This window comes from Varroa destructor, unplaced genomic scaffold (assembly GCF_002443255.2).
Source record: "Varroa destructor unplaced genomic scaffold, Vdes_3.0 BEIS01000004.1, whole genome shotgun sequence".
Lineage (NCBI taxonomy): Eukaryota > Metazoa > Arthropoda > Arachnida > Mesostigmata > Varroidae > Varroa > Varroa destructor.
Genome location: NW_019211457.1, coordinates 45592838 through 45614007, shown reverse-complemented (window position 1 = coordinate 45614007; position 21170 = coordinate 45592838). Strand labels below are relative to the sequence as shown.

At 41.3% G+C, this 21170-nt stretch overlaps 2 protein-coding genes across 5 annotated transcripts; one reads left to right on the top strand and one right to left on the bottom strand.

Moving 5' to 3' along the window:
- Positions 1 to 6873: 6873 nt before the first annotated feature.
- Positions 6874 to 11680, bottom strand: l(3)72Dn (UTP4 small subunit processome component l(3)72Dn). Its single transcript, XM_022802791.2, has 4 exons — positions 10706 to 11680; positions 9624 to 9805; positions 8801 to 9117; positions 6874 to 8403 (listed from the first exon to the last, which is right to left on the bottom strand). Exons 1-4 carry the CDS (start codon positions 10960 to 10962, stop codon positions 7267 to 7269), a joined length of 1893 nt encoding a protein of 630 aa, XP_022658526.1. The 5' UTR covers positions 10963 to 11680; the 3' UTR covers positions 6874 to 7266.
- A 163-nt stretch (positions 11681 to 11843) lies between these two features.
- LOC111249224 (importin subunit alpha-3-like) lies at positions 11844 to 17661 on the top strand. 4 transcript variants are annotated; one of them, XM_022802795.2, is made up of 3 exons: positions 11844 to 13185; positions 13406 to 13582; positions 14090 to 17661. In XM_022802795.2, the coding sequence occupies exon 3, from the start codon at positions 14201 to 14203 to the stop codon at positions 15809 to 15811; it is 1611 nt and encodes a 536-aa protein (XP_022658530.1). In that variant the 5' UTR covers positions 11844 to 13185; positions 13406 to 13582; positions 14090 to 14200; the 3' UTR covers positions 15812 to 17661. The 4 variants fall into 4 exon arrangements, with proteins under 4 accessions (XP_022658530.1, XP_022658529.1, XP_022658531.1 ...); XM_022802794.2 differs by lacking the exon at positions 13406 to 13582; XM_022802796.2 differs by lacking the exons at positions 11844 to 13185; positions 13406 to 13582 and adding an exon at positions 13210 to 13405.
- The last annotated feature ends 3509 nt before the right edge of the window (positions 17662 to 21170 follow it).

The window sequence follows — 21170 nt, the reverse complement described above, 5'->3', positions numbered from 1 at the left end:
GTGCGCGCGCGCGCGTGCGTGTGCGCTGTAACTGCCGGCTGCCCGCTGTATCGACGTGCGAATATCTGGGTCTCTCGCTCCAAGTGTATGTCCGTATGTGTTTCGACTGTCTGGCAAGCAGCTGTTTTGTTGGTCTTTCTAACGCTGTCTGCTAGTGAGTAGACGCTCAGACCAACAGCAAGCAGCGCTGCTTCTTGCTGTGTGTCGTCGTTACTCTGCTTCTTCGATCGCTCTTGATGCTAAAAACTGATCCGAGCCGACGACAACCCGCTGAACCGGTCGACAGATAACCGGACGGCAGCGACAAATGCACTCTTAGTTAGATAAGGGTGGGTTCTCGTTAGACAATGTTGCGCTTATTGTAATAAAAGTAGCAGCGGTAGGATCGTGGTGAAGGTGAAATCGTAGACCGAATTGCATATTTCACAAGCTGATAATTGGCTGGCCCTCATACGGGCGCCGATGAATTCTCCATTGGTAAAGTGCGCCAATGTCGCAACGTGGATGTATCGATATAGCCAGCAACAAAGAAAATTCAAGATTTTCGGGATTTCGCAGTGGTCAGTCATGCAAGTTTTCGTGCGCTCATGGCTCGGGTGCAAAGGGGCTCCTCACAATCACCACCAAGTGATTCAGATACCGTATCAACACGAAGTCTGTACTACTGCTAGTATTACTAATACATATTATATATAATGTTCACACCGGTATTTAAACCCTTAGTTTAACAAACACGTTAAACATTTCACCAACACACGTATATATAAATACGCACGTGACTTTTTTTTTACTCAGTGAGTTGTGTAGTACGTCTTGTTGGCGGGACTTCGAACAGCGACACCTGGTCTCTTTCAACTAGAGGCTTGGTTGTCGCAGCTATCGCAACGTTACATAAATGCTCTTTCCTTCCTATCAATGGTGAAAAGATTGGCCGGCTTATATAGATTGGTAGAAGCGGTAGGAAGACAGCCGTTATGGATGCAGCCGTAAAAGAGTTAGTAGGCAGAACAACTGACTGATTGAAAGTCTCATCTAGTAGTTTAAATAACTGCGAATAAATTCGCATTTTAATAAATAACCCAACCTTGGTTCGACTCCGTAAAAGGGATGTATGGGATAGCTTTAACGTAAAGTTGTACGAAAGCTTTTGCCAGAACGGTTTTTTCGCGACTTCGTGATGAGATTTCAGCGATTTTGTGGGTTTCAAGCAAACTCTATTAGATTAGCCGGGGATGAAACTCGAGCTGAGAGTTTTCTTGGTAAACATCCAAAAGATGGTAACGTCAGGACATCTAATTAACATTTTTGCTGTAGCGACGGTAATTTTCTTTTGTAACTCAGTCGGGGTCGTTTGGAATTCATGGCGGATGAATCTGTTAGGAAAGGGCGCTTACCAAAGAACGAGTACTGGCTTTGGCCAAGTACCACAGAAGGTAAGGAACAAAAACATCGTATACACAGGTACGATTTGATGGTGTTAATCCCGCGTAAAGTGCGATAGATATTTGTTACATTAGGGCTCTTCGAATTAAGCACGCAGATGCCTCGAAGCACGGGTCAATTGGTCCTCTTGCTTGACACGAATCGATGCATTGCGGCTGAAATGGCAAAGCATCCTCAAGCATTAGTAATCGGTGTACCATGCTAACTACGTGAAGTATTGTTAAAAAATGGTATATATCTTCAAACCTCTCATTTGGACTTGCGCAATGGCGCATGCCCAGACTTCTAGCAGGGCCGAAACTCGGCGACGGACTAATACGTCAGGCCAAAATGTTCATCGATTCACTAACTTCGCTTCGCTGTATTGGGCCCGACAAACCCTAAAATCTGTGCTTTGGACGCATAAATAGCCCCACGAATTACTTCACCAGGTACGATGCCGTCGGTAGGCAATGTCAAGTGCAAGCCGATTTGCCTTACAATAAACGGTTTCGACTCTTCCGATTGCCGAAATCAATATAAATGTTTCGAGGTCCTGCCGACGACAAAGCCACAAGATGGTATGCTCCATATACTTCATATACTTCCTTGGGCTTGGTTATGGACCATCCCATAGCCTTCCCAGCCGAATACTTATTCAGGGGATTGTGATGGAACACGCACGAGGAGCTCAAAACTCATTCATTCGAGCGGCTTTCACGGAAACTACTGGTCCACACAGTAGAGTACCTATAGAGATAATCATGAACCTTGCAAGGCTTGCACGTGGCTAGTGTATCAATACGTGACAGAAGGTCGATCGATAAGGTCAGCCAGCATGCGTAGTAGATCAAGCCTCTGTGTCTGCTGTTATGTGCAAGGTCGTTTCCAAACTGGGTGTCCTAGCGCTAACAGCGGCCAGTTTCCGTGCACTAATGTGGCGGGGAACAAAGGAGTCGCGTTAGCTTGTCTAGTTGCAAAACGTCAAGGTCGTGGGTGTCAAAAGACTGCACTGGTCGAACTCTCGTTCAAGCGATATCATCGTTAGATTTGATTTAGAAGCAGATGTTACTGGTTTCGTACTCGTCAACGGGTTTGTGCGTCACACCGCTGTCGGGCATCGCGCAAGCCCAGGCTGGAGTCGCGATTGTGTCCTGCCACTCGGATGTATACCTCTAGGGGTACAAGTGGGCACGCAGACATTGGAAAACCTGTACAGCGGGTACAAAAGCGCTATCATGTCGGCTTTGGTGAATACCCTCAAGTGAAGAAGATGGTGAATCGGTGCAAAGACTGTCGAAGTTTGAAGCCTGGGTTTAAACGCTTCTAACATCTGTACCTTTCGGGTTAAAGGCGATTAGTTGCAGAAAATGCATCAACGGATAAGGTCATAGTAGCTAATGAAAAAGATTCGGCGTGAGTGAACAAGACAAATTCAAAAATTACTTTCTTTATTCACATATATTGTGTAGTACGCATCGCCTGAAGCAGCGATTTCTAGTCCTTTATATATATATATATATATATATATATATATATATATATATATATATATCGCGAAAACCACCAGCCTATGTATGCGATTTACGATTCATCACGATTATGTGAAGCATTTGTGCCCTGTCATCGTGATGTAAAAGAATGTTTCGATGAAAATCTTTCAAATAAATGGGTTATACGGGCACGTCCCATAGAATTTCATCCCCGTTCCCCAGACCTGACACCAAATACGCTTTTTCTCGTGGTAATACTTTAAAAATAATCTATGCCAGAAAACCAATGATACTGAAAGATTTAGAAATCACAATTGACCAAAAATGAACCACAATACCAAACGAAGCGTTTGTCGAAGACTGTGAGTCAATAAACCTCCGTTTTTAGCGGTGTGTATCAAGCAGAGGTAGTTACTTTAAACATCTGCAGTAGGAAACTTAGACATTTCATGTAGATTTGTATGGCAGTACAATGGCCGCTTGTATTCATACGGTCCTCTGCCGCTTTTTAATTGCAATGTGCAATGTTCACTTAGTAGAAAATAATTTTTTCCTTATTGTCTATCCTTATTCGGCCGTGCCTTAACAACGCTTAATTACGCCTAAGTTGGTGCATTGAAGTAAGGCCTTCCATCTGCGTACAGATGCATTTGCACGCTTGAAAGATGTGGCTTAATAGAGACTAAAAGAATTTTTACAAGAAAAAAACATGTCTTATGTCACGAATCAGGTTCTATTTTGATTTTTCGTCACGCTCCGCTTTGTGTCATGTTTCAGAGAGAGCGCCGTGATATCTTTTAGAACAGAACTACAATAGTCGATGATTTGGCAATGAGCCAAAAGTATTTTGTGTGGAATATAATGTCCTTGGAGGTTGGTAGTGCGTATATGGGGGGCCTTGATGAATGAAGTTGTATTTTCTTCGTAAACCTTCATTGTGTTGCGTATCAAGTGGAACACAGATGATCATCTGTAATAATGATAGTTGTTTTTAAAGAGGCTGTATTAAAGAGGTCGTAGCGTGAGTTTGCTTTAAGTCGATAGTTTTTATTCCCTATTTTATTCCTCCTCAATTATAAAAAACCAAGGGTTTGTCGTAAAGAACCAGTGTTATATAAGTTACTTTCTAGATAAAAGCTTAATTATTGAGATTCACATAGACTTGGATTGAAAAATTAAGTGCCATAAAATATATACTTTTTATGATATCAAAGAACTGGCTCGCTTACTTCTCGTTTATTCTTTAGCTTGAAACTCATTCATTTCGTAGAACAAGGGGCGTACATAATTATGTCGCCGATTAAACGATGTATGCACAATGCCGTTTCGTGCGTTCATATGACATTTTATAAACTTAGATATTTGACGTACATTCAAATATTTCGTACGAGGTGCTTCTGTTTTCCCTAATCATAGGTGAGACACGTCATAAACAAAAGTTATTTTTGTAAGCATGGCCTGCCAACTCAAACAAGACTCAATGACCGCTGTCGAAAGTGGTTTAGCCGTATATGAAACCGAATGCAGGATAAAGGCCTTATAGTGTTCGGGTCGGTAAAGCTGGCGCTGGGTTATGGTGACAACGCCAGCGTCAGCGGCAAATGCAACAGCACTAACCTCAGGCCCATGCTTAGCGGCCTGTATTGCTGAATTGCCGCTTACACGGTCATTCCTAAGATTCAATTAGGCTGACTAAAACTGCAGCAGTAACAGCAGCAAAAACAAGCGTTCGATGACGACTCTTCCCTATTAGCTGCGAGCTGGAGGACACACGCTGAGCCGCTACACGCTTAAAGAGAATTTTCGAACGACAGTACAGCATCATGCTGTACGGTCGTTCAGATGCCTGTTTGTTCTGACTGACTGTGGGCCACGCGGTTGCCTCAAAGATAGCTAGCGGGCACTACTGCTCTCGTCGCGGTAGTACTTGCAAAGCAGCAAAGGTAAAAAAACAGAGCATGTAAGCCGCTGACCAGCAACGATGATTCGGGTGATGGCAATTTCCGACTTACGCTTTGATATATGGGGAAAGATGCGCATCAGAGGGGATTTCCTTTTTAAATGAACTGCTTTGGTAAACAGGCGATGCCGGATAAAGCATCATTTAACTTATGTCGACAACCACAGCCTCGGCGAGAACATAGACCAGCTTCAGCAACAGCGCCAGTAGTGAGAGTAACTCGGTATATTTAACGATGGATCGCTGCTAAATCCGACGCCCGACCCGTGTTAAGGTTCGCCCCAGCCCAAAAGCTCTAAAACGACCGCCGTCGGTGCGATGCTATGTGTATAGTAGGTAGAGGCGCGCATAGTTGACACACACACACACACAATCCAAACACATGATACTTAGAGCGATTTAGCGGTACGTCGAGATATGCATTTCTTTCTATAATGTATTTAGTATATCACTTCGCCACGATCAAACAAAACAAAAAGCTATACTGAAACGTTCAAAGGACACAACAAACTGCCATAAACGCACATAAGCCTTAAGGGCTATGCCTTTTATAATCTAATATTCTATTTGCGATGCGCAGGTTTATGAATGTACGCTAATGAAAGTTTACTAAAGACGCTGTCGCGTTGTCGTGCTAACCCCTTACCTTGGAAATCGCATTTTGGTGACACTATTAAATGGCAAATGAAATAGAACCAATACACATTTGGAGAAGCTTGTCTGGAATTTGACTCAAGCACGATTGGCAATGCGGTCAAAATATCTCGATTCGTGGGTGTGATTATTTTTAGTGTAACACAAACGGACCGGTACTTTTTTCTGGCTTTCAATACTTAAACAGGTTATAGCTATGTATAGTCAAAGTAGTTTACGACGCTCAATGGTAAATTGGGTGATTTGGCGCTCTTATTAATCCTTTCACAGCAGGTCTTGCTAGTACTGCTGCAGTAGTGTCTTAAGGACCTCTCGGGCGTAAAGGGGCCCAATATGAGCAATCTAAAGTACCCTAATAAGAGAACAAATTACTATATTTGTTGCTTTCTGTTTTTTTTTTAATTTCGATTAGGATTTTCACTAGAGGATCAAAGTCTCTGTTTATGGCTAGGTTCAAATCCCGGCTACCTCCGTCCTCATACAGCGAAGTTCTTACCTCTGCAACATCGGTGACATTATATGGTTATCCTGATACATACTCGTGCTTAGCAACCATTGCTAGAGACATTTACCTTTGGAATGATCTTGGAAAGAAGAACGAACCGCAGTGGCCACATTTGATGCGGCATCTACGGAAGCATCTAAATCAATTATTTATAACGAATACCATGTAAGTTTAAAGAAGACTGTGTGACGGCCCCCTCTAAACAACACCTGTTGTCGACATGCGCTATCATCAACTAATGCGTGGGTGACCCATTCGACACTGCGGCGTTTGGAGCTATTTTTCAACGTGATATATGCTTATGGGCTTTGAGATTTATCGCAACTAACAACTCTAAGGGAGATAACGTTGTTTAGAGGAAAAAATTGTTTATTACGAGATGACTTGAGACGGGGATGCCTCATACAATTTTGAAAATATGTTAGTAAATAAAATCAAACTAGCTGGTTGTGTTATGAAGGCTAGCAGGAGGAGGAGGAGGACTAAAATCTGTTGTTGGCAGAAGAATCTTTGACCACTTTGTATCGGCTTCGCTAACTTTATAAATCCAGAGCGGAACACCCTTAAAAAGATATAGTAAATAAGGTACCTTGGATCACATGATAAAGATTACAGAGTTAAAAAATACCGGTTTTATAAAAAAAAAAGTTTTAACAGCTTTATAAATAGGAGAACTGCTAATGATTGGGGAACGACATAAAATGGCAAACGATCAAGTTTCTCCAACAGTCTCCAAAGATTGAATATCGATCTCGTTGATTTAACGGTCCGGTATTTTTTATTAGCTACTAAAATATTTAGCTACCCCATTCACTATTTACTGAAATAGAACAAACTAATGAAGCTGTACCGGTTCTAACCAACAATTATTAACTTTATTTGATAAACCTACCTATAGACCAATAGCGTGACACTGTATGTACCTACAACGTGAAATTTTATCTTACACTAACCCCCTTCTTCGCCGTTGCACCGCACATATTTCCGTTATCGACAACGTATGACATGGTTAGCACAATGAGAAATTAATTGAATTCTCATATCGTTGTTTACGCTTAACGGCTGAGGGTTGATTATTTAAACTCGCATCACACAGCGATCCTGATAATCCTGTGACATTCTCATAACCCAAAGCAAATATATAACGCTCAAATATTCTAGATTTATCCCACAGAAAAAATATGTACAGAACTGACAGGCACCATACCACGGAGTCCAAATGATTCGGATACTTAAACAAATCGTTTCTTTTTAAGAATTGGTGGTAAATTCAATGCGAGCTGATTTCCGCTAATTTCGCAGACGGCTACGTCATCATAATGGCGCCAAAGCCTAACCGCGTTAGAAAAATCCGGACTAACGGCGACGCCTTGTTTACAATCAGTAGGCAGAAGCGCCTTCTTAGCTAGGCACACCTTTGCCTCGAATCCTAGCAAGACGTCGCTTGATGGAGTTAATACAATGTCGCGAAGCCCGTCGGAGCTCAGCATGCCTTTACGGATCTGGGTGACTCGCGCTTCGAAGTTTTGATCCTTGAGACAGTTCTCACTCCAGGCCGCGTATTTTTCTGCTCTTGTACAGAACTCATAGAAAATTAGATCGTCATAACCAACGTACAATCGATCATTTTCGAAATGCATTGCAAGTGGGACAGCGGTCGAGTGTTTCGGTAAACTGCATTTGAGCTTTAGATCGTGATCATAGAGTGTGACGTTTCCAAGCGAATCGCCAAAAGCGACGAACTGCGGCCCTGCAGCGCAGCACGTCACAGATGCTCCCGTTAGACGCGCTCTAGTGTCAATTGTCTCTTCAGCAACGTTGGCTAAAATCAGGCGACCGTCCTGCAAAGCGATAAAGAGCCTCCTGCCCGATGAACTAAGCAGGAGACTCCGAACGGCGACATCATCTGGTAGCTCGTTCGAATAGATCTTCTCGCAGCCCTCCAGACGGTTGTCACGGGATAGTGATAGCTTGTAGATCATCACTTTTGTGGCGCTTGCTACCGCAAATGAGGTCCTGCAAATGTGCACCACGCGAAATGGCGAACTTATGGATGCCTTGAGCTTTACAAGCAGTTTGAGTTTTTCTCCAGGTTGTGTTGTCCACAGCTCAACATGGGTACCGTAGTTGAACAGTAGCAGATTATCGTCACACTCTACATTACGGGAAAAACTTGGCGGAAGGATTCGCTGGAAGTGTTTGTTGGGCGATGACAGATGAATAACACCAAGTTGAGCGTCAACGCCGACCGAAAAAAGGCGATCATCCTGAAGCCACAGGGCACGGATGTCATGTGTATGGGATTGGATGATCTTTTCGTGTAGCCAGCGGTTTTCACTGCGGTACAGTCGAAAAATGACGGGATCGACCTGAACAGACAAAACACGATACCAGACACACACTGCCTAATTAAATTGTCTTCCTTGTCCAGTGCCATGCAGAGACTCCAGCGAAAATGATACAAACAAAAATTAAGAGCAAACATGAAGCTGTGAAGTGAATGAGCCTATTTTCTGTAGATACTTTTTTTTGGTATCTTTTAATCAATTGGTAATCTGTCAAATTAATAGATCAGATATCACAAAGCCCGCTAGGCCTTTCTCATTAGGATTTTAAATAAAGCAATATATCCAGAAGTTGGGTAGGATTTTTTTTCTACGCATTTCCAGAAAAACATACCTAATAATGTATACATTTGTAACACAACAACAACAATAAAACCTGGGATATTTCACGCACATTTAGAGGTTTTTTTCTGAAACTTACCCCCGCTGCGAAAACCTCATCATCAAATGCGTGCATAGTCAATACATCAGACGCATGCAGTTTGAAATTCTGGATCTGGCTGCCTGTGTGCGAGTCCCAAAAGATGATCCGTCCGCAAGAATCGCCTGAAACAATAGTGCGTCCCTCTTCAACAACGACAACACTGAAGACAAGCGACGGATCCTTGCGGTTGACCCGTGATAATGTCATATTCTCGATAGCGCGCTCCTTTTCGACGTCCCAAATTTTCAGCGAGTCTAGAGATCCAGTCACAAGTTTTTCCTCGCAAGGAAACCAATGACACGATAGAATGCGGCCTGTGTTTAGGTCGAGAATCAAACATGAAACATACAAACACAGATCATGACACGTATTCATCTAAAAAAATCATCACCGAATTATCTTTTTCAATGTGATCTGTATTTAGTTTCATAAAATATTTCTTTCTCCAATTTTTCAATGACAGATCGCGGCACACTCCAATATTGGATGTGTGAAATTGTGGTTTTATAATCGAATCCATTGAAGAGCTTATAGTAGTTAATAATATCAATAAGAATTAATGCCTGAATGAAGAGGCAAGGACTATAACTTTACCATGAATGTAGATTAGTCCTTCCAGACCTTCCCCAGTTTTACACTGTTACAGGTTATTATTTCCGGTATCTGAAGAACCGGTTATTTATGATGACTCTATTTGCATAAAAACCCACCTGAGTAAATAATGCGAACAGGCTAAAAAGCCGAGTTGATGTGTATATTTTTCCCGTTCAAACTAATCTAATTAGTTATGAAATAATAAAATATCAGAAGGTCAACTCACCGACTATCTTTTGTTGAAGCCTTCTTGTAGACACCATTACGTGTTGAGTTGTGTCAATGATGTGGACGTACCCATCCTCTGATCCAGCAGCAAGCCGTTTACCAGAGGGAGATGTAGCCAGGCACCAGATGGGAGATCCGGAAATCATTAAGGCTTCCTCTACCTTTCCTTGTCCATTATACCTGCAAATTGAGAAAAATCTTTACGCTTCATTCTATAGTTCGGGTGAATTTTATTTTAGCTTCATCGAACAAATCGTATGTTTTTTGGCTGCTCCTATTTAGAAATAAGCTTACAATTACAGTTACAATTACAATTGATGAATCGACCTTAAAAATTGAAATTGGCTAATACTGATATAAAAACAAATAAACAGGATCGTGGCTAACTTTATACTTTATAATTACTTCTTTTGTTAATGTTTTGGATGGTTTGTTTAACAAAAACAACAAAGGTGTCCAAAACCCTTAACCAAAAGGTTACCTCGTTACTTGAGCGACGCTGAGAAAAACAAAAAAATGTATTACCTATATCTGTTCATGCGGTCCACCCTGGCGACCTTACAGTAAATCAAAATAGGTCTCCGATTTGGAGAAAAATTATTTATTGATTATTTCATGAAAACAGTTTATTTTTTCAGACAACGTACAGTTGGCAAAGTTCACGCTGAGCATAACTACTTGTTAATGGTTAATAAGCATAGAGAAACAAAAGGTGTTCGAATAATTTTTTACTGTATTTATATTTTACAACTGAGCTATTATTAAGGAATAAAGGAACGTTTAAAACAAGGAGGACAACGCATGCGTTACAATCTTAATTTTTAAATATACTGCCGCATTGCTACGGACCAAAATATTAAATGTTATTAAATCACCTAGTGAAACTATTTTTATTTATAATATAATACAGTACAGTATTTATTAAAATACGAGTAGTACTACATAACTAATTTCACAATAGGTAACACCCATCTTTCGGCGTAAAAATGCTGTCGTAGAGACGCAGCAATACTTTGGAACGAAAGTGTCTAATAATAAATGACGACAATTATAGAAAAAATAAAGCAAATCAAGGCTGACCTGATTATTCTTCCATCGATTCCCGTTGAGAATAACGTCAGCTGTTTCTCCTCATGAACGCTCTTAGCGAATGCCAGCGCTTCCACACACTTGAAGGGCGAGTCAAATTGAGCTATGCAAAAAAGTGAGTTCCTGGTCGACCAGACTTCGATAGAGCCGTCATCACGGCCAAGGGCAATTTTGCCCGGTGTTCCTGTCATACACTTGGCTGCCACCGGGCTCGGGTTGTACACTCGAATTCGGTGCAACATTATCATTACAGTCTACAGGATATGTCACGCACGATGTCGCAAGACGATAGCACCACCCTGACAACAAGTACTTGTACTACTACTAGACGTGTAGTTGATCATTTGAAACGTAGTTAATTAGTGCGATACAGCGAAGAGGGGTCCATGGGAATCAATGCATTTGCATACTTCGCGGGAATATGGAGAAATTTCTTATTTAAAAATTATTGAGAAAAGACCGCGCCTCTTTCGATATTCTTGGCGGCCACTGCCGCGGTCAAACACGTGCAGCGCAGACAAAAATAATAGCCGATAGTACGCGAATGTTCGTGCTCGCAAAAACCCTCTCCCAGAAATAATGTTTTTAAACAAACGTTTAACGCAATGGACGCCTTCCACTCCACCTTTCGGAGTTAATGCTATGGAGCTAAAACTCATCAAGGCTGCTTTAGCCTTACATAAGGGTGTGATATATTAGATACGAATAAAGGCCAGCCGTTGGTGACAAATTAAGATAAAGCTCTTCGCTATATTTATATACACTTAAATACATGAATAAAAAAATTCAGCGATTAGTTTTTGCAAAACACCTGCACCACATGATTTATATCCTTAATGTATGACTACAACCGTGCCACCGAAGTACTCGTACACTGGCAACCAAAAAATCGACAAAATTGCTAGTTTTTTTTTTCTATTAAGGTCAACAACCACACAGCCAAAGTTATCACACTATTTGCTTGTATTCATTTAATTTATATGACGAATGAGCATATGCTTCTTCTTACTGTCCTTTCGTTATTTCCCAAAAGAGAATGATTCTATCGACCCAGTGTTGCTGATACTCTGCTTTCCGCGGACTGCCCCCTAACCTTAGTCCTATGTATATCGCCGCTGCTGAGTTTTCTTTGCGTATCCGATTATCTATAGTGTAGGTTCGTAAAAACCAATACGCAACAAGTGACAGCCACCATGTGAAAATTTCTTAGAGGGGAAAGAAACAACCGCTTGAGTGTAGTCAGTTAGTTCGTCTGTCAAATTCGGCGTTAGTAAAACGACAACGACGCAACAGCAGCAGAAGCAGTCGCTGTTTTCACTGGCTGGAAAGTTTCTCTGTAGGCCGCCAGACCTCGATGTTAGCAGACGATACCAGCATTTCGGTGGATGGATAGACATACGGACTTCAGCTAAATACCTCCTAACTACCAGCAGCTTTGGTATCGGTGGCCAATCGACAGCAAGACGAGAGATTCTGGTATCTGTGATTGTTTGTGGTCTTGTTGCCGATGTTTGATGGTATGCTGTGGGTTATCTCTATCCACCCAGGGTCGTATAGTGTCGATTTTTCTAATTGTGCAAGTGGTGCTGATGTCGATCGGCCACAACAGCACTTTGTGTAGTGATTTCCGACACTGAAAGCCGTGTAGTTACCGGTCTGTTTGTAGCTCTGTTGATTAATCAACGGACTATCGACAACTACTGAGAAGTTGTCATCAACAGACAAATGTTCAGACAAGTTCCTCGTGTCGGACATACAGCTGCACGTACAACTACGGTTCGCTAGTAAGTCAGACTCCTGCTAAGGCAGCCGCAACAGCGGTACGGGAAATATCGTATTACCACTTTACAGCCTCGATTATTAGCAGTATAAATGCAAAGTTCGTTAATCGGTGGCGAGAAAAAGCTGTCTGTTTGTCGTGCGTCTGGCCGTCTGTCCGTGTGTATATAACAGCCTCACTGGTGGATTGTCGTCTACGCTCGCAGCAGAAGCAGCGAACAACAAACGCAACAGCAGTTTGACTTAAACCTGAATCTCCCCTCGTTCGTTTGGCGTTGGAACGTTACGCGATTGATATCTTGTTGCCGCCCGTGGCATAGGCAACTAGAGCCCGAGGCAGCGAGGACCTCTTCACGCTCGCCGGTAGGCACTTCTTGGCTAATTTTAAGCTATTTGCTTGACGGGACGTCGATTAGCTAGCCGTGTTGAGCTTTGCTGTGTCGTGCCGTGCTATACCGTGTTGAACTCTACTGAAATCCAGAAAAATTAGATCGTTCACTATCGGCGTTGCAAGACTGTGACTATTTTAATTGGCACGGGATTTGAGAAAGCTGTTCCCGCTAGCGGTAGCAGGGATCGTTAGCGATCTCCGCGCTTTCTAACCTCCGAACGCTAACCGGCGATATCATTATTCGCAACTGAAACCAGCTGGTTTTGTGTTAACTGAAATCGCGATTTAACATTAACTCAAGGTAGGTGTGTTGGCTGTTGGTAGTGAATGACTATGGCTCTCGTGTAGCATGTATGTGGGCTGTCCGAAAGTTTATAGTATATCATGCGTTCTGTCGATGAAGGATATATCTCCGAGTTGAAGAAAATACAATGGCTAGAAGCCTCAGACTAAGGAAAGATGACTTGCATTTGAATCCGATCTCTTCTAAAGCATATTGCTGATGACAATTCTACTCACAGGTAATATTAAGCCACGATTTCGGATTGATAAGGGCAAGTGTGCTTTGTTGAGGATGGAGTGAATCTAAAGTGGGTGCAGGCTACTGAGCACAAATCCATCACTTCTCAAGTCCGATACGCAGCTTTCAAGATAATTAGAACCACATTTATCTGCTTGTAGTCATTTGCTTCATCTAGGTATTTAGCAACTCGTGATTACACTGCAAAATGTTTATTTGATTTAGGTCTAATAATTGATCCTTCTCCTTGCACAAAACAATTATAGAAAGGCAATATCATAATTTAACAGCAATGAAAATCGATGCCAAGAATAGTCCACATGTTAGCGTACCAGTTTTATTTACGGTATCCTATTTACAAACAACACGCTTCTACTATCCTGTAAGAGTGGAATAACAATCAAAGATTATGCATCGGGACATTTCGTGTGGAAACAAGCGTCTTTACTGCATTAAAATAGTAGGTACACATATCTGATATGAGATATACATAGTAGATATACGAGACACCTAAAGGCGTCTCGGCAGCACAGTTAGGTGATATATTAACGACTAAATAACCTTAAAATGGCTATAATAAAACGATAAGATCATTGAATTACTAGACTTTCTACCATGTTGTTCCACAATCCAGTAAACAAACCTAATCACTTTAATTATGTCACCCTATTGCTTTGTGTTGCAGGTGCGCCTTATCAAAGTAGTAACCCCACCAGTGTGTACTACCAAGTTTGGCAGTTTTCGTATTGTTCATCGTACTCGCATCAGAAGTGAGGAGCGTTCCCAACAAATCAAAATGTCGTCGCAGAAAAACGACGATGCCAACAAGTCGGGCCGTCTGGGGGTCTACAAAAACAGAGGCAAGGACACAGAGGAAATGCGCCGCCGGCGCAACGAAGTGACGGTTGAACTGCGTAAAAATAAGCGCGAGGAATCTCTTTTGAAACGTCGGAACGTTCCGGAAATGGTGCCAGGGGCCAGTGACGAAGATGACACAGACGAAGTTGGTGCCCTCGGTACCGAAGGCGTGGATGCCGCTAAACGTTTGGAGGCTATTGTCACTGATGCGCGGTCCACCGATCCAAACATTCAGTTAGCTGCAGTTCAGGCGGCGAGAAAACTTTTGTCGTCCGATAGAAATCCGCCCATCGACGAGCTGATCCGTACAGGAGTCCTTCCTATACTTGTTCACTGTCTAGGCCAGAACGAGCAGCCAACCCTGCAATTTGAGGCTGCGTGGGCCCTAACCAACATAGCTTCCGGAACTTCGGAACAGACTCGAGCCGTGGTCGAAGTCGGCGCTGTACCGTTGTTTCTCGATCTTCTCAATAGCCCACACGGCAACGTTTGCGAGCAAGCGGTATGGGCACTAGGGAACATCATCGGAGATGGGCCCCAGTTACGTGATTACTGCATCACGTTAGGCGTTGTACAGCCATTGCTGCGGTTTATCAATGCGGAAACGTCGTTGTCGTTCCTGCGTAACGTTACCTGGGTATTGGTCAACCTCTGCCGAAACAAGGAGCCACCACCGCCAGTGCCAACGGTGCTCGAGCTGTTGCCAGCAATTGCAATGTTAATTCATCATTCAGATACGAACATCCTTGTCGACACGGTATGGGCTATCTCGTATCTGACAGATGCTGGCAATGATGTCATACAGATGGTCATCGACCATGGCCTCGTTCAAAACCTTGTTCCGCACCTTGCTCACAAAGAGGTCAAAGTTCAGACAGCAGCACTCCGCGCCATTGGCAATATTGCTACGGGAACTGACGAACAAACGCAGGTCCTACTCAATGCTGGTGCCCTTAACTATTTCCATGATCTACTCAAACACCCGAAAGAGAAGATTAACAAAGAGGCTGTCTGGTTTCTGTCGAATATCACCGCCGGTAATCAACACCAGGTCCAGGCCGTACTTGACATGGGTCTGCTGCCACTTATCCTGCATCATTTGTCGGCTGGTGATTTTCTAACGCAGAAAGAGGCCGCATGGGCTGTGTCTAATCTGACCATTTCTGGCTCACGAGAACAAGTCGAATCTCTGATCGAGCACGGGGTCGTAGCGCCCCTGTGTAATCTGCTAGTTGTTAGTGACCCACAAGTTTTGCAAGTTGTCCTTGACGCCCTAACCAATCTACTTCGGCTGAGCCGGCAGCCAAACGGTGCGGAACCGAATTATTCCGCAGTTGTTTTCCAGATCGAAGAGTGCGGCGGTCTCGACAAGATCGAAGAGCTACAGAACTCGGACAATGAAGAGATCTACAAATTGGCATACGACATTATCGACCAGTACTTCTCAGATGAAGCAGACGAGGATCAGAACCTGATGCCCGAGGTTGGACAGGAGGGCTATCAGTTTGAGCCGAATACGAATATGCCTCAGCAAGGTTTCCAGTTTTAGCTAGGTACAACCCGCAGCTGTCACGGTCATCGCGCCAGTTCCTGACACGCGACTATTAACATGGGCGACTTCGGTCGTAACCAATTATTCATTCCTCATTTAGGCTTTAGGCAGGGAATACTGGGCTGTCATAGCTGACGACTGGAAGCGGATACGATTCGCAAGAAGCTGGTTATCGTAAATCTTGTATAGATAAATGTGCAGCCTCCTTGAATCTGGTAACAGACCGATAATTAATCCCCGCGGCAATTAACTGACATATAAATAACAACCACCAGACAGAGTAATCATTTTCCCCTCCAGAATTGTGACCTAAAAATACATTGTACGGTAATAAATGAAGCAATAAAATAGTGTGGACCTGTGATCGCTAATTAGACACTAGATTGTAACGATGAATATAAACCAATACAATGCGAGTACAAAAATCGGTGTCTGTGAAGAAAAATTGGAAGATTTAGGTGAAGACGCAATGGGAATCGCTCAGCTCTAGAAGCCTTAGCTTAGCTGCACATGATTTGAGATATGGTTTTCTCGTTTTTGCACGATTGTATACATAAAAAAAAACAGTAAAGACAAATCTTGCCGCGACTGTGATGGTGCGTACGCCCCACATCTTTCGTTAGTATTAGCAGCGGCCGTTCGGCGACGGAGACTGCGTGGTGATTACAGTTCTTGAATTTGCTTTCGTGAAACACTAATCACTGCTCAACACTGCCTAAAGCAGAAATTCGAATTTAGCTAGGACTTGGATCAAGAAAGCTATGAACAAAGCTGTCAAGCGATCCACGATACCGACCTGGATGAATACTAAGACGCTGTTGCGGTGTGGCAATATGCCACTTTTGGCCGTGAAAAGCACGCCATACGTCTGTCCATTCATTGCAGTTAACTCAGCATCTAGCCTTGTGTTGTGCCTTTCCGTGGGGGCATTTTGCTGTGCTTAATTTCGCGAATGATTTGTTAACGAGAGGTGCGAAGCGCGTACCCAGTGCTAATAGGTTACTTTTATTTAGTCAGACCTCTGTTCACATATGCGGACACAATGAAAACAAAGCTGGCACGTACGACCATCTTTGTGAATCTCTTGTGTCAAAACATATTGCGAATAAATAATTTTGTTGGATAGATATGGGCTTGTGCGCAAAATCCGTTACGTCCCTGCCACTTTGTAAAACTAACTTAATTGTCCATTTTTTTTTTTGAAGAACTTGACTGATTGTGCATTGTTAGTTGGCTAGAAACAGAACACAAGTAGTATCAATGTGTTGTGGCACTAAACTCCCGCTCTGCCCCCTCCCCCTCCCCATCCCCACTCCGAAAATACCAACAGTTTACTGCAAGCCGTGGGGTTGAAAGTTTATCCTGACAAAAAATTCACGAAAACGTTGGTATTCCTTGAGGAAGCGTCCTTATAAGTTGTTTATGGTGAAATAAACGAGAACAAGTTGTTTTTCAATGTTTTCTTATAAATCGTCTCTCATGAAAACCCTCTTTAGTGATGGAACGAAATGTGTTTTCTCTTTCTCCCTCTAACCGTGTGCTCTGTCTTAGAACTTTTGATAATAACATTAAAATGAAAATAATGTATCACGCCTCCACAAAAACAAATGCAAAAAAAATGCAACGTAAACAACGAACGTAATGGCGTTATGGCAGATTTTGCCCGTAAAAGTGGAATATGAAAAAAGTGACTGTTCTAAATAAGATCCAGCAATCGGGAGCTTCATCAGAGAATGTTATTGAGTTACAAAATGGAAACATGTTTTTTAAGTCTGACAGATAAAACAGGTGTTTTAAAGTTTTCGACGAGAAATAAAAAATCGATGATTATTGTGGAGTTCAATGTATATTGTAGAACTATTATTACGATTACTATAATTATATATGTGCGTGTAATTATATAGTTGTAAGTGGCGATATGACGATAGATCGATGAACAACAAACTCATAAAGGATAATTGAGTTCTAAGAAGCGTTATATTCTCTTTGGTTTATAAATGTCCGTTCAGTTTCCTTGTGACCGGTCTATAGAAACGTAAACAAATAGAAAATACAGCCCCCGGCGAACGTGCAAAATTTCTCACTAGCGTAAACTCCTGCGTTATGAAAGATCAAGCGTATGACGACTGTTAGCAAATACAAGGCTGGTGTAGAAAAACAAAAGGCAAGCGACCCTCTAAGAAGCTCGGGTTAGCATATTTTATAGAGCAAGGAATTAAAGTCTATAACGTTGAATAGCTTTTGGAATAACTAAACGAAGGTGATACAGCTATATAAAGCGAGTGCAGACTGAATGATATAGTGCTCAAGTGAGAGGCAGTGAACAGCCAAACTTAAGCAAATGCAGATTATTCAGAAAAAAGGCCTAAAAGCAAATGCTCGCTTGCTTTTAAATTTCGAATTTAGATAACATCCGTAACAGATTTGTAAATACATTTGTAACAAGACAGATATGGATGTAGTAGAAGCGGAAAAACAAAAATAGGTTAATAGCACATATCGCATTATCCACTTGTTTATATTGGTCGTATTACTATATATTGTTATAGTTAAATATACATGTAAGAATGATTACTATAATGCCGATATATATAAGTACGTGACACAATAGATCGTAAATAATGTCAAGAGTCAAATACACACATAACTATGTTCTGTATAATATGCTGTATGACGTGCTTGACACAAACGATCGTAATTACTGTGAATGTATTGAAATAGGGGGCAAATATGGAGCAGGGCAACTGGGGCATGTGTACTGATAAATAATCGAACAACGTTTAAAGCACGAAATTGTAGAACCTGACAAAAGAAGCACGCTATTCGTAGACGCGGCTATTACTTAATCATATCGTAAAATTATTGCACTTTTTAAACATGAATCCGTGATGCCTGTGAGATGCTCGGCTATTTATTAAAAATCTGCTAAACAGTGGTGACATGACGACAACCAGAAGTCCAATAGGACAGGTTTTTGAAGGGTTGAAATAGTTCGTCAAGAAATGTGCGTCACATGCCGTAATCACGATATTCGCCCCATTCGGGATGGTGTATGTTATTTATCAAATACGACGACAACAACCACTCACAAACACGAAAAAATGTACGGATATTGCTATAGGTATAAGAAAGGGAGAAACAACTGTGACGTGTTCTTCATTACATTTGACGGTTTTCCTCCAAGGGGCCAGTAACCAGCAAAAATCTTAAGGTAAGAGCAAAGCTGTCTCCGTTTGTACGGCAAAGTTTTGATGACCTGTTTCTCCGTTTCAATGCAAAGTACGGCGGAGATCTAAGGATAGGCCAAAATATTTTATGTTTAATGCTAAGTGTGGATTTATGCTTGAAGTTTCTTGCTCCGATTCTGAGCAATTAAGGCAGCTTATTTTTATGTATGTTATCATCGCTATAATTGTAGTTCATTCTTGCCGTTTGTCTAGAAGAGGACGCCAACGTCATGTTGGACGGGGTGGGGTTATATATATATATATATATATATATATATATATATATATATATATATATATATATATATAGAAAAACTTGATGCCAATGTATCAGTCTCTGCTTTGCCTATGCATTCATCGAGACGACCGATATCGATAGCCGGAAGCAAACCGAAAACAAAGGAGCAAATTGTGTCAGAAAAAATAATGGATAATAAAACATTACAAACTAGGAGACCATTTGTGAAATGTAGTAAGACACACAAGAGAGGTTTTGCTGGTGTCAAGTACAGATTGTCGATCCACGGACGGTCGATGACACACAAATAAAAACAAATATGAAAATGTACAGAAAACATATATAAGAAGGATGATATTTTTGTCTAACGTAATAACGAAATATAACTAATAAATAAATTCAAAAATGACCAATACAGAACTAGCTATGGAATGAAAAATGGTGTTATTTTACATAGTCTATATCGGTGAAAAATTTTTTTATGCTTGTTTTCTAATAGATAGGTTTAGGTTTTTTAGATTAGCAGACTAACGGCTATTTGATCCGGGTATACTTCAAAATATCTGAATTGTCCATTCGACAAATGTATTCGACAAATTTTTGTAGCTTTCGTAAGTAATTACTTGAAACCACCATAATGAATGTACACGAAATTTTATTTTTATGACCACGTATTATAGGTATGATAATGAGTACTTAACCTGGTTGTTAGTCCCCCGCCATTCAGTAATTGAATGTTCTCTTTATTTTTAGTCCATCGTCGATGCTCTGATTGCAATAAATAGGTCAGATATTAATAGCTAATAATAGAAAAAAATAATTTTTTGTATTTGTTATCTCCGGTATATTCATGTCGTAAACGCCAAGGGACGCCACCAACGTAAAAAGAATTAACAACTGTCAATTACGAATAATGTTATTTAGGGCATCATGTATTAGTTTACTGAAGAAGTATTAACCGTTTTTTATCTAGGTGATGAAAAAGTCATTTACCTCAAATAATCTAAGCTCCGTCGAATCGTAGATATCATTTAAAAACGAATATTTGGTTGTAATAAATATGTTGGAATGTCCTTATTTAAACTAAGGTGGAGAGCCTTAAAAAAGTGAATGTTTTGCAAAAATTCGCTATATTTTTTAATTTCATTACGCATACATAGGCGCACAAAAAAAATGGTGCTGTGTATGATCAGGATGCATATCAAAAGAAACGGTGTCAAGATAGTTCTTTTTTTTCGTCGTTTTTGTTCTGGAAATCTCCGTGTGAAGGATGCTCCTTGTGGTAGTCAACCGATTACGAAAAAAATTCATTAAAATATTGCGGAAGTTGAGTAAGACCGATGACTAAGTAGCCGTGGTATCACCAAGAAACTAAACACCCACCATTAAACAGTTCTAATTACATAAAAAAAGCTGCCTGAAAAAAGGAACTACATGTTTCGAAGTCAAGAAATCATTCACTTTCCACTTGCGAAACTCTATAAATACGTAATGAAATCGCGCCATTTCTGAAGCGGTTGATCACGGCTGATTAATACGAAACTATATACAATAACCATGTGAAAATAAACAGCCGAAAAGAAATGTACTTTACAATTTGTGGCAGTGCTCTGGTCATTTGGAAAAATCGACTGTAATTGTTGAACAAAAGAAGCGCCACCATGATTCGCACTGGAACACCTACAGTTAGCTACCTGGCAAAAATTAAAAGCATTTATATGCGAAATTTTAATGCATCTGCTGCATAACCCAAATTTTGCACCATCAGACTATCATTTGCTTCGGTCTCTGTAGAAGCAACTTAGTGGTGTTAATTTAGTCTCAATAGAGGGATGTAGAAATTACTCGTTGCACTTTTTCCTCTACAAACTACGAAGATAGTGGTCTACAA

Excerpts from the sequence above, each read along its gene's own strand:
- LOC111249224 (XM_086987563.1), top strand. The coding sequence starts at position 13,814 with ATGCATCGGGACATTTCGTGTGGAAACAAGCGTCTTTACTGCATTAAA. Across the intron at positions 13,865-14,089 it reads GTCTTTACTGCATTAAAATA|GTGCGCCTTATCAAAGTAGT; the intron begins GTAGGTACACAT and ends TTTGTGTTGCAG.